Below are 13,393 nucleotides of genomic sequence, written 5' to 3'. Positions count from 1 at the left end.
TATTATTAACTGTAGTCATTATGCTGTGCCTTACATCCCCATGACTTACTTATTTTATAACTGAAAGTCTGTACCTTTTGACCCCCTACCAGATTAAGGTTTTTTTATATTTTTTTATTTATTTCTTTAATATTTTTATTTATTTCTAGGAGAGAGAGAGAGACAGCGTGAGCAGGGGAGGGTCAGAGAGAGAGGGAGATACAGACTCCGAAATAGGCTCCAGGCTCTGAGCTGGCAGTCAGCACAGAGCCCGACACGGGGCTCGAACCCATGAACTGCGAGATCATGACCTAAGCGAAAGTCGGACGCTTAACCGACTAAGCCACCCAGGAGCCCCCAGATTAAGTTTTACATAAAGAGTATAACGCACAGGATTTCATTCTCTGCGGAAATGAATACTTGTAGGTAACAGAAGACATGAACAGACATTTCTCCAAAGAAGACATACACATGGCTAACAGACACATGAAGAAATGCTCAATGTCACTCATTAATCAAGGAAATAAGAATCAAAACCACAATGAGATACCACCTCACACCTCTCAGAATGGCTAAAATTAATTCAGGAAACAACAAATGTTGGCAAAGATGTGGAGAAAGGGGAACCCTCTTTACACTGTTGATGGGAACGCAAACTAATGCACCCACTCTGGGAAACAGTGTGAAGTTTCCTCCGAAAGTTAAAGATAGAACTACCCTATGACCCAGCAATTGCACTACTAAGTATTTATCCAAAGGATACAAAAATACTGATTTGAAGGAGCACATGCACCCCAATGTTGATAGCAGCACTTATCAACAATAGCCAAATTGTGGAAAGAGCCCAAATGTCCATCAACAGATGAATGGATAAAGAAAAAAAAAATATATATATATATGTATTCCATATATATATATGAAATATTACTCAGCCATCAAAAAGAATGAAATTTTACCATTTGCAGTGATGTAGATGGAACTAGAGTGTTTATGCCAAGCAAAATAAGCCAGTCAGAGAAAGAAAAATAGCATATTATTTCACTCATATGTAGAATTTAAGAAACAAAACAGAGAACATAGGGGAAGGGGAGGAAAAATAAAATATGATGAAAATAGAGATGGATGCAAACCGTAAGAGACTCTTAACTATGGAAAACAAACAGAGAGTTGCTGGAGGGAAAGTGGGTGGGGGGATAAGCTAAATGGGTTATGGCCATTAAGGAGGACACTTGTTATCATGAGCACTGGGTGTTATACATAAGTCATGAATCACAAAATTCTACTCCAATATACTACACTATATGTTAACTAACTTGAATCTAAATAAAATTTTGGAAGAGAAAAAAAAAAAAGAAAATGTGCCCATTTGCACAAAGTGGCTTGCGATCCAGTAAATGCAATGCCTTAAAAAAATAAAAAATTTTTAATTTTTAAATTTTTAAAAAATGAATAATTGCAGGTAAGTAACTCAGGATAGAAACCTAGGAGTCATTATAGCAAGTGCTCTCTCACCCTTCACATTTGTTTGGTCATCGGGAACTCTCAGTCTCAACCAAGAGCACACTATATACACTGTATGTTAGCTAAATTGATAATAAATTTTATATATATAGAAAGGAACCATCAGTCTCAGGGATACCTGACTGACTCAGTCAGTAGATCATGTGACTCTTGGTCTTGGGGTCATGAGTTCAAGCCCCATGTTGGACATAGAGATTACTTTAAAAAATAAAAAAGAACCATCATCACTCTGTCTCCTAAGTATCTCTAGAATCCATTCCCTCTTTTCCATATCTATAGCCATTTCCCCAAATCAAGTACCATTATCTCTCACCTGGACCATTGTTCTATGCTATTCTTGCCTCTGAGGTCTTCCTCATTGACTTACTTTGCATAGTCCTGCCCAGTTAACCTTTCTGGAAGAATAGTTTTCTAACAGTGTCATAACTCAAAGAACTCAAGTTTGAGATTTGTTCACTTGGAAAAAAAAAGCAGAATAGATCCTAGGGTATCCTGTACAGAAGGAATCTTCCTTTTTATGCAATTGCAACAGATGACAATCTAGTATTATTTTTAATACTTGAGACCAAGTATTTGTAATGTCTTGATTTTTTTTAATGTTTATTTATTTATTTTGAGAGAGAGTGTGCATGAGCAGGGGTTGGGGGGGGTGGCAGAGAGAGGCAGAGAAGGATTCTCATAGGCTCAATCCCACAAACCATTAGATCGTGACCTGAGCCAAAATCAAGAGTCAGGCGCTTAACCTACTGAGCCACCCAGGCGCCTCTGTAATATCTTGATTTTAATACATTTTAAATTCTATAGTTTTATGTATTTACACTTAAAAGATTACGAGTCACAGTCAAGGCCTAGCTCATATAACTTTCTTTGAAACTACTGATTCATAGATATATGATGAAATCTTTTTTAATTATTCAGAGCTGTTTATTTGCTATGTCTGACATCCCATTCTCCACCAGGTACACAACACCCTTGTTATATTCTCTGTCACTATGCTCTGCTTGTTTCCTTTCTAACTCTTACACTTCTACTATTACAGTAGATTCCCCCATACCTAATACCGCTGGACTGGTATAGTAGAGCACTTAGTTTTTAAAAGTTGTTTGACCTAGGGAGTATCATAAATAGCATACTTACTTTATATTTTATTCTAACTTAAGATTTATGAATATATACTTTTTCATTTAAAAAAAATTTTTTTAGGGGCACCTGGGTGGCTTAGTCGGTTAAGCATCCGACTTTCGCTTAGGTCATGATCTCGGGGTTCGTGGGTTCGAGCCCCGCGTCGGGCTCTGTGCTGACTGCCAGCTCAGAGCCTGGAGCCTGTTTCAGTCTGTGACTCCCTCTCTCTCTGACCCTCCCCTGCTCACGCTGTCTCTCTCTCTCTCCTAGAAATAAATAAAACATTAAAAATAAATTTTTATTAAATTTATTTTTATTTTATTTATTTATTAAATTTATTTATTAAATTAATAAAATAAAATAAAATAAATTTTTAAATGTTTATTTTTGAGAGAGAGAGCATGAGTTGGGGAGGGCAGAGATAAGAAGGCAGAGGATCTGAAGCAGGCTCCATGCTGACAGCAGAGAGCCCGATGGGGAGCTTGAACTCACAAACATGAAATCATGACCTGAGTTGAAGTCAGTTGCTTAACCAACGGAGCCACCCAGGCGCCCCTCATTTTTTTAAATATATGGCCAAGGTGTATCAATTCACTATTGGAGTTTTGTGCCTTTTCTTGTACATACCTGTAGAGCTTTGCCTATATAACAGATACAATTGACATAAGCACGTTGGAGAAAAGCCATAGTATCAGTCTAATACACTTACATTCTGTAGTGGCTGCTTGAGTATGTGAAAGAAAAGTGCATTGGGTCTCTGTCAGTTGTGAGCATCATCTGTTACGTGTCTTCTTGGAGAGATGGTGGAGAACTGCTGTCCTGAAACCCAGATCTGATTATGTTATCCTCAGCTTCAAACCCTTCATGTCTGTCAATTGCACATAGGATGAAGTCATGGCACCTGCAGTGTCGAAGGCCCCCAACGTATACAGGATGAGAGCCCAGCATACAAGATCTGTGGTGATGCTGCTTACATCTAGCTTGATCTCTACCGGTTCCCATCCTCCCTTGGAAAACCCATTCCTTGAATATACCAATCCATTTAATAACTCCATTCCTCAATAACTACTGTTGTCTGTCTGATACACAGAGTCCCCACTCCTGCCCCCAAACAAAGGATTATCCAGCCCAGAATCAAAATGTCAGTTCTATCACAGTTGAGAGACCCTTGGTCAAATGTATTTTGTAGTCCTTTATATGAGATCCTCTGATTATAGATTGTCTTTTTCTGAAGGTAGGGAATTCTTTGGAAATTACTTTTGGGAGTTTTAAGTTTTTCCTCGTAACATGTTTTCTCATATCTTAATACCTATGCTTTCTTAGAATTAGAACCACTTTTTCTTTTCCTGCTGTGGGGGCCCTGTCATGTATTAAAATCAAAGAAATGAGTTTCTTTGTCTCCAAGGAGTACTGGGAACAGTATTATTGTTATTCAAGTTCTGCTTGAAACATAGAAATTTATTACGTAGTGTATTTTCATAGGAAAAAAGCTCATATAGCTTGATACCTTGGGGAAGAGTTTGGGAACAGAATCTTAAGGAAAACTTAAATGAGGAAGATAATTGCCATTTTTATGAAATTGGAATTTTTACCAATAGCTGTTTTTGAATGCCAGTGGTGGTACTATTAGGACAGTTCATATTCCTTTTCTGCCCTCTGGTCTTTAATCTGGTAAAGGCGGATTTGTTCCCTTTGGGTATCAAGTTGCATTCCTTCATAGGGAGCCAGATGGTTAGATTTATGGCCTTGATCTCTCTACCCTTTTCCTTTATCAGTGGTGATTGCACTTACTTCCCAGAGGCGCACACATAATTAGCGTACTTTCTGTTGTTGTTTTCTCTCCTTTAACAAAGGAGACTCACTGCTGATAAAAACCATTTTGTGTTCACGATTTCAGAAGTAAATAGCTGTGTTCCAATTATTTCCTGAATCAGTGAATATAATTTTAGTGTATGTGTTCAGTTACTGTTCATCTCTTAATTGTGCTTCTGTTTTCTTACAAATAATTTTTTAGAAATAAAAATAGAATCATTCAAATTGAAAGAAAAACAATTTCTTGTATTTAAGTAAAGGTAAAGTGTTAGTATTCCCGTATTCGAACTGAAGTAACAGCCACAGCTTGGAACCGAAAGAAGAATTTTCTACGCAGGCTTATAAATAAGCAGAGAACTTTCTTTCCTCTTCAGCTGTATCTGTTGTGCATTAGTGACGGTTGAAATCCCTCGTCATGACCATTTGTAGCTTGTTTTTCTTCCATGGAATGCTATCCTTTGCTTGATTATATAGGTTTTAAGTTTTAGTAAAGTTTTGAATCCTCATATATTTTGAGTGTCTTTTCTCAGAACTCGTAAAATTATAGTGGCTAAAAAATACCTCTCCATCTATTTTGACTTAGAAGATGAACTTTTCAGATAAGCTTTCAAATACTAATGTTTTCACAAGGACTTTATGTGCTCTTCTTTAAATGATGTAGTGCATTTTTGTACTTGAAATTATCCTTAGAACCCTCTCCGTTTTCAGCTCATGTTAATAATGGAGATCTGAAAGCAGAATTTTCTTCCCTTTTTTTTTTGGTGCAAAAAGGTGATTTTATTAAAGCATGGGGACAGGACCCTGTGGGCAGAAAGAACTATGAAAGCAGAATTTTCAATGATGGTTAAATCTTAACCAAGGCTGCATTGCCTCCAAAGTGTTTTGTGTGTGCCTGCCTCTCAAATAGAACATGAAAGGAACTTTTATTTTTAAAGAATTTGTTTAATGGACAACCCATTTCATTTGTTTAGGAAGGTATGTCCCTATGTCTGCAGTATCCACAGAAGCCTGTGATCTCTGTTCCTGAGCTCTCCTGTCTTCATCTTAAAAAGAAAAAAAAAAAAAAGGCAATAGACTGCTCTGTAGTGTCTTCTAGTCTGATTTTTCTGGCTGTTGATTTTTCAGTCAAGTGATGTGTACATTGAATAGGAACACATTAAAAAGTCTGGGCAAAAGGCTCATGTATAGTTACTCTTCTGTCTTGGTCTTTGAGGCACTGACACTTTTAAAAACAAGACTAGCAAGATTTTCTAGGTAAGGCTTTTTCAGATTATGATCAATGCCTTACGTGAGAATGCTTGAATATAGTGAGTCATAGCTGAAGACGACTTGTCGGTGTTATGTGACTCTTTAAAAATATAATAAATACAGCTCATAAAATGTTTTGATGCCTTTCATTTTGAGACATGTGTTCTCATCATGCTCTTAAGAAAGAGGTAACAAAATGTCTCCCTTTAGCAACTGTATACAGCAAAAAAATTGGACTTGAATTGAAAAAATTGGACTTGAATCTCTTGGCTGTTTCCTCAAGCTTGTCTTTGGTTAGACTGTGTTTTCTGAGTAGTGTGTTTTGAGATTCCTTAAATCAAAGCATTCTTTCTCCTGTTGTATTTAAATGACTTTAGTAAAAGAAGATTTCTCTTTCTTAGGATTTTGCGTCTTGGTTCTTCAGAGAGTGGCCAGAGCTAGATAGCTTTATGGTTGTTTGCTGAGTGTGTTCATTAGTTCATTTGTTCAACATTTATTTAACAAATATTTATAAAGTATCTAATCAGCCACATTGTTACAACTCTATCTGGTATTTTTTTAATCATTCCAGGACTGATGAGGAATATTTTAATATCTCAAGATGGTGTTAACTTGGGATCATGTGTTTTCAAAAAAGAAGCACCTGACTCATTGTACTGTTCCACTCTGAGGCAACCTTGGGGGGCCAAGACCCCCAGTCCTTAAGCTTGTAAGGATCATGATGCTTGCGGAGCTGTTTCAGGTGTTTTGTGGTGGTTCATAACTACTGCTTGCTGCCTGCCTATCCTAATTCCCTAAGCGATGAGGAACTCTTCTGTGAGCCTCTATCTAGTCCCTGGTGAAGCTCTTTCAAATATCACCACTTTCTTCCACTGTCACGCATTGTACCAAATCCATACTCACTTAAAACCATGTAAGCTACTGACGTGAGAGTTGTAAACTGTGTGTTTTATTGGATGTTGTCATGGACTTAGCATGTGATCAATAAGCCTTATTAAAGCTTTTACTTAAAATATGATACTTAAGGCTATATCAAAATTGCTGCTTTGGATGCTATACAAATTGACAAATAGATCATGTCCTGTTATTCAAGTGAGGAAACTTGCTCTTTTCATGTGAAAAGGTATTGCTGCCAACCATTTTGCTATCGGCAAGGCTTCTGAATGGCTTCTAACAGTGGTGGCTTGCGTTGTACCCCGTCACAGAGACACCTTACCTCAGGTCTCCTAGTAGGTCAGTAGCAGAAGTAGAAATGAAACATTGGTGCATAGATGTAAGGTAAGACAGCAAAGTTTGAAAAGTTACATTTTGCTTTCCCTTTGTCTCTTCTCTCTTTTGAAAGGTGTGGTGAATGTTTTGCTAACAACCCCACTCTGGGTGGTAAACACCAGACTGAAGTTGCAAGGGGCAAAATTTAGAAATGAAGACATTGTACCAACCAACTACAAAGGTATTATTGGTAAGTGTTTCTTGGGTAAGTTCCTACTTAAGGAATTTCTTTTCTCTCTCTCTGTCTGGAATTTATTGCCTGATACTGCTGCATGTCAGAGAGCCTCAAATCTTGACATCTAACAGTAAGCATTTGTTTAGCTCATGTGTTTGTGGATTGATCAGGATTTGACTCATCCAGGCCGGGGCCATTCTGCTCATATTCTTCTCTTGGTGATGGCAGAAGCACAAGAGGACGTGTCCAGTCATACGAGCTTATTTCTAACCCCTGTTCGCATTTTGTTTGCTAATGTCCTTTTGGCCAAAGGACATCACATGGCCAAACCCAAAGTCAGGGGCTAGAGAAGTATACTGTTCCATGGAGTGTTGGGGGGAGGAGGTAAATATTTCTAAAGTCTAATCTACACTTTTTTTTTTTTAGTGTTGTCTTTGCATAAAGATATCCTATTAATATCTAATGAGTTTGAGCTTAATAGTACTACATTACCTGGTTCCCCTTTCCCATGTTTCCATCTTTGTAATGAAAACAGTAGTTTCCTTATTAGTCAAATTCTATAGAAGGGACCCCAGGGAGCTGTCTTTTGTATCCTGGACTCTGCTGTGAAACACATAGGGTATCAGTTCACAATTCTCTGTAATACAGAGTTTTCGGTGGTGGTGATAGTGGTAGTGGTGGTGATGATGGTGGTGATGGTGGTGGTGGTGATGATGGTAGTGGTGGTGATGGTGGTGGTGGTGGTGGTGGTGGTGGTGGTGGTGGTTATTATTAAGGAAAACTTGACTTTCTAATGCTAGATTGTCAGGAAGAGTTGCCTGTGATTTAAATTGGTCTCTCAATAACCTGGTGACTGTCAGTGTCTGATGATTATCAGAAAGTAGTCAACTGATGAACTTGCCCCCAGAATATCATTGCAAGAAGGAAATGTTAATAGAACCAGTATGATTTGTGTCCTGGGTATGTTTGAACAAAACTCATATTATGTTCTCCAGTTAGGGGACTGTCATCAAAACCTTGATTTCTTGCCTAGATGCTTTTCACCAGATCATTCGAGATGAAGGAATCTTGGCTTTATGGAATGGCACATTTCCTTCCTTGCTGTTGGTCTTCAATCCTGCCATCCAGTTTATGTTCTATGAAGGTTTAAAACGGCAACTTCTAAAGAAACGAATGAAGGTAATCCCTGATTTTGAAAGCAGCAAAAAATCTCGGACATTCTCTTATTTGCATTGATATGGTTTGTTCTTTTTTTGCTTTCCAGCTTTCTTCTTTGGACGTGTTCATCATTGGTGCACTATCCAAAGCGATTGCTACCACAGTCACCTATCCCATGCAGACGGTACAGTCCATTCTGAGGGTGAGTGCTGGGGTTCTCCCTGCATCTCATCAAACAACATTCTAAAATATGTGGTGTCTCAGGGCACCTGGGTGGCTTAGTAGGTTAAGCGTTTGGCTCAGGTCATGATCTCTTGGCTCATGAGTTCGTGCCCGGCATTGGGCTCTGTGCTGACAGCTCAGAGCCTGGAGCCTGCTTGGGATTCTCTTGCTCTGCTCCTCCCTCGCCCAGGCTCTGTCTGTCTGTCTCTCTCTCTCTCTCAAAAGAATAAACATCTAAAAAAAGTTTTTTTAAATAAATAAAATATGTGATTTCTCTGTTTAAAGCAGTGTTAACAAAGCAATAAAGTAGTCAGTTGGTAGGCTGGAGCATTCCTTATGCATTTGTTCATTTGTTTGATATATTGTTAATTAGGCTGGCTATCACTTGGTTTCCTGTTTGGTTTGGAACAAAGTCTACATTTGTAATTTCCAGGTAACATAGTGTCTCAGAAAATCCAAATGTGGAGGAGAGGTTCTTTAACAACCTTGGGAAAGTATATACTTGTTTCCCTCTCATGAAAGCTGATTTGGTTAGGCTAATCTTTAAAAAATCAGAAATTGCTTCCTTTAGTTCATTCAGGAGGAATTAATAATTTAGTTTTTCTGAAGAGCTTTCAAATTCCTTTTTTTTTCATTCAATTATTTATTCATCAAAGTATTTATTAAGCACCCACTCTGTGTGGGAAGCTGGGTACACATGGTGAATAAAAGTCTTAATCTCTGCACTCATAGAAATAATAGAGGAAAGAATGAACCGGTAAATAAGCACAATAAATAGGTTGTTACAAATTGAGAAAAGAGCTATCTAGGAAGTGAACTGCATTCTGTGATTTGGTGGAGAAGGGGCATGGTGCAGATGTTCTTAGACGAGCTGATTGAAGATGACTGGGCTCCTCTGAGGAGGCATATATAAAAATTAGGACTTAAAGGAAGCTAAGGACCCAAGTGTCAAAGAGCATTCTAGGTAGAGGGAACATGATGAGCTAAGAGCTTGGTGAATCCTGGGAAGTGAAAACAGGCCACTGTGGCTGGAGAGTGGGCTCAGAATGAGATTAGAAAAGTAGCAGGGAAGGCTATAGGTAGGGATTCTAGATTTTATTCTCGCCTGAGTGGGAAGCCTTTAAAGGGCTTTAAGCCAGGCAGTGGTGTGATCTTATTTACAATTTGAGAAGATTCTGCTGGTTCTTCTGTGGTGAATGGTGATGGTGGCCTACACTGCAGTGGTAGCAGTGGAGAGGAGAGATAAGACATGGACAGATTCGCGATCAGTTGTAGAGAAAAAATTGAAAGTATTTATGGATAGATAAAATGGGAATGATAGTGAAAGTATTTCGGTTCAAAGATTTATTACTTTCTGTTAGAAGTATTTCTATTGATATGCTATTTTTAAATTGGTACTTAATATAAGGAATTCAACAGCAATGTATTTTGATACTTTTACAGTGTAAACATATCATGTGAAGAGCTTAGACCGCAGTGGTTCTGATTTGTGTTTATCAGACTTTTTAAAGGACCGGAGGGCAAGCCATACCATTAGTATCTAAATCTTCATTGTGGGCATGTTTGTTTTCTTTGGAGGTAGAATTTTCCCCATAATTCTCTGGGAAGTGAAAATTCTCATGTTTGTTTCTTTGAAAAATATTTCTTATTTTCATTTATTTCATTGAAAAGAGAAAATTTATGAAATCTGCATAGTAATTGGACATTTTTATTACTGTATACTATAAGACCTTACTCCAACATACTTTCCTCTGCAAGTAGAAATTGATTTTTTTTTTTCTTCTTCTTCCCCAGTTTGGACGTCACAGACTAAACCCAGAAAACAGAACACTGGGGAGTCTTCGGAATGTTCTCTATCTTCTTCACCAACGAGTAAAGTGAGCTTTGTAGATGCTTCACATTCTGTTCTGTCTTTCAGCAGCCATCTCTGCCAGGGAATGGCCGATTCTGCTTAACTTGCACTACTGACTTGGTAGTGGTAGCCTAGAAACCTCTTCCTGCTCAGACATTTCTCATTTTGGGGGCTTAGCGCAGTCTGATAGCATTTGGGGAAGTTACAGAAAAAGTTCAGGTTTTTATTCTTTGTTACTTAGAAATGCACAGGACTCCTGTGGAGAGGGAAGCTTCCTGTAATCTAATGTAGAGACTGTTCTGCCCTAGTCGTGCTGCCATCAGTGGCATAGCCTGTGACCTCTCTTGTAGATAGAAATAAAAATATTATAGAGCAGTAGTTATAGTGAGAAAAGGAGGGGGAGTAGGAAGAGTAAGAATAGTTCTCGTAAGGATGACGACAGTGATGATGATGATAAGAGTAGCTAACATTTTTGAGCATTTGCCTTGTGGCAGACACTGAGCTCCGTGCCTACATGGTAATCTCACTTAATCCTAACAATAGCCCTGTGAGGCAGGTGCTTTCATCATTTCCCTGAATTCATTTCATTTAAAGAAGCTGATCCTTAGGGATGTCAAATAAGTCAGGGGCCTCTTCTGAAGCAAAAGCTGCCATAACTTTATTACTGTTCCTAGATGTAAGATATTTTGAAAATAAATTTATTATAAAAACAGGATATGCTTGTGGGACGCCTGGGTGACTAAGTTGGCTAAGCGTCTGACTTTGGCTCAGGTCATGATTTTGCGGTTTGTGGGTTCAAGCCCCACATCAGGCTCTGAATGCTGACAACTCAGAGCCTGGAGCCTGTTTCAGATTCTGTGTCTCCCTCTTTCTCTGTTCCTACCCCATTCGTACTCTGTCTCTCTCGAAAAAAAAAATTGTTTAAGAAAATCACAATATGCTTGGGATGAGAAAAATCAAAGATAAGGAATTAGTATAAAGTAAAACTAAATACTCACCATACCAAGTGTTGGGAAGACTGTGGAACATCCAGAACTTTCCTTATGCTGCTGATGGGAAAATGAAATGGTACGATGACCGCTTTGGAACGCAGTTTGTCATTTTCTTTAAAAGTTAAGCATACAACTACCATAGGATCTAGCCATTCCAGCCAGGTATATACCCAATAGAAATGAAATGTGTCTGCACAAAAACTTGTATACAGATACGAATAATTTTATCTGTAAGAATCAAAACCTGGAAAGAACATAAATGTCGCATCATAGAGTAAATAGACAAGTTACTATGTGACTACATAGTGGAATACTGCTCATAAAAAAAGGACTTATATATGCAACAGTATGAATCTCAAAATAATTATGCTGAGTGAAAGAAATCAGACAAAAAGGAATTCATACTATATGATTCCACTTTTATAAAATTTAGGAAATGCGGATAAAATATCCAACCACCCCCTTAGGTACAGTTTCCCTTCCCATGGTTTCAAGTGTCCATGGTCAGCTGCAGTATGGAAGCAGAGGATCCTCCTTCTGACTTCTCATCAGAAGGTCAATAGGACCTAACACCAAGTCCCAGTGCCTGTATCATCCACCTCGCTTCACCCCAGGACATCGATACTATGAGGGAGAAAGACCCCCACATTCACATAACTGTTATTTCAGTATATTGTTATTCTCTTTTATTATTCATTATTGTTGTTACTCTCTTACTGTGCCTAATTTATGTGTTAAACTTTATGACAGGTGTGTATGTAGAGGAAAAAAAATAGGGGGTTCAGTACTAACCACGATTTCAGGCATCCACTGAGGTGCTTGGAATATATCCCCCCAGGGCTAAGCGGTGGCTACTGTAGCATGCTTCTTTGATGCACGAGTTGACTTTTATGAAGAAAACCGTATATATTTTTTTCACACCTCTTTCCTTTCAGACGTTTTGGAATAATGGGACTCTACAAAGGCCTTGAAGCCAAACTGCTGCAGACAGTCCTCACCGCTGCTCTCATGTTCCTTGTTTATGAGAAACTGACGGCTGCTACCTTCACAGTTATGGGGCTGAAGAGTGTGCGCAAGCACTGAGACACCTCACCCCGCCAGGTGCAGGAAGATGCTCAAGATGTGCACTTCCTTCTGTGTGAAGGGAAGTGATTCTCCTTTTACTCTTGGCCACCTGCTCCGTGAGTTTTACCCTCATTGGCTGGAAAAGCATCTAAGGGTAAACATGGAATAGAGCCAGCTGGACCTGTTGACAACTTAATTTTTATGATGGTGGGTTGAATTTTGTTGGGGAGGTTGGTCTAATGGTCATGTGAAAAGAAAACATTGAAAACGTAAAAATGAAAGTTTGTGGTATCTGTTGTTTTTAAGGGGAGTGGACTGTTGCTTTCATGTGTTATCTTTTCCAGTTAAAATGTTTCTTAAATTTACCAGCTGTTCTTTTTCCCTGAGCCCCCAGGTTTTGGGTACACATTTAATGCCATGTAACCCTCCCCATAGACTTTTGTATATCTTAATCTTGGTATTTTCCTCACTAAACATGTTATGATTGTGCCGCGGGCATGACTTTATTTTTGTTGAGCTTTTTTCCTCCTCAAGGAAAGGTGTTGTCTTTAGAACATGAGCTATTTATTTTGTGGGAGAAATGAAAACGGTTCATCCCAAATGATTCTCTTATGAACTATTTGTAAACATCACTTATTCATTAGTACTTGACGTAATTAAAAAATATTTATTTTGAATCAGTCTTTTCATTACAAAAGGCTTGAAGTTTTATGCTCCTCCATACAAACCCCATCAAGTCAAGCTCCAATAAACTGTCAGCACAAAAGACATTTTAAAAAGTCGCCCTTGGGACACCTGGGTGGCTCAGTCAGTTAAGCATCCAACTTTGGCTCAGGTCATGATCTCACAGCTCATGAGTTTGAGCCCCACATCGCGTTCTGTGCAGACATCTCAGAGCCTGGAACCTGCTTTGGATTCTGTGTCCCCCTCTCTCTTTGCCCCACCCCTGCTCGCTCACTCTCTCTGTCTCTCTCTCTC

At 38.6% G+C, this 13,393-nt stretch overlaps 1 protein-coding gene across 1 annotated transcript in view; it reads left to right on the top strand.

The window, feature by feature from the left end:
• SLC25A17 (solute carrier family 25 member 17) overlaps positions 1-13,092 on the top strand; it is a 45,911-nt gene extending 32,819 nt beyond the window's left edge. The window contains exons 5-9 of the mRNA XM_039234581.1: positions 7,025-7,141; positions 8,160-8,305; positions 8,391-8,486; positions 10,301-10,383; positions 12,286-13,092. Coding sequence (XP_039090512.1) covers positions 7,025-7,141; positions 8,160-8,305; positions 8,391-8,486; positions 10,301-10,383; positions 12,286-12,433 — 590 coding nt within the window. The 3' untranslated portion in view covers positions 12,434-13,092. The remainder of the gene's footprint in view (positions 1-7,024; positions 7,142-8,159; positions 8,306-8,390; positions 8,487-10,300; positions 10,384-12,285) is intronic.
• The last annotated feature ends 301 nt before the right edge of the window (positions 13,093-13,393 follow it).

Source organism: Hyaena hyaena, unplaced genomic scaffold (assembly GCF_003009895.1).
Source record: "Hyaena hyaena isolate Hyena2069 unplaced genomic scaffold, ASM300989v1 scaffold_4, whole genome shotgun sequence".
In the NCBI taxonomy this organism is placed as follows: domain Eukaryota; kingdom Metazoa; phylum Chordata; class Mammalia; order Carnivora; family Hyaenidae; genus Hyaena; species Hyaena hyaena.
The sequence above is the reverse complement of the archived record's forward strand: the minus strand, read 5'-3'. Positions and strand labels throughout refer to the sequence as shown.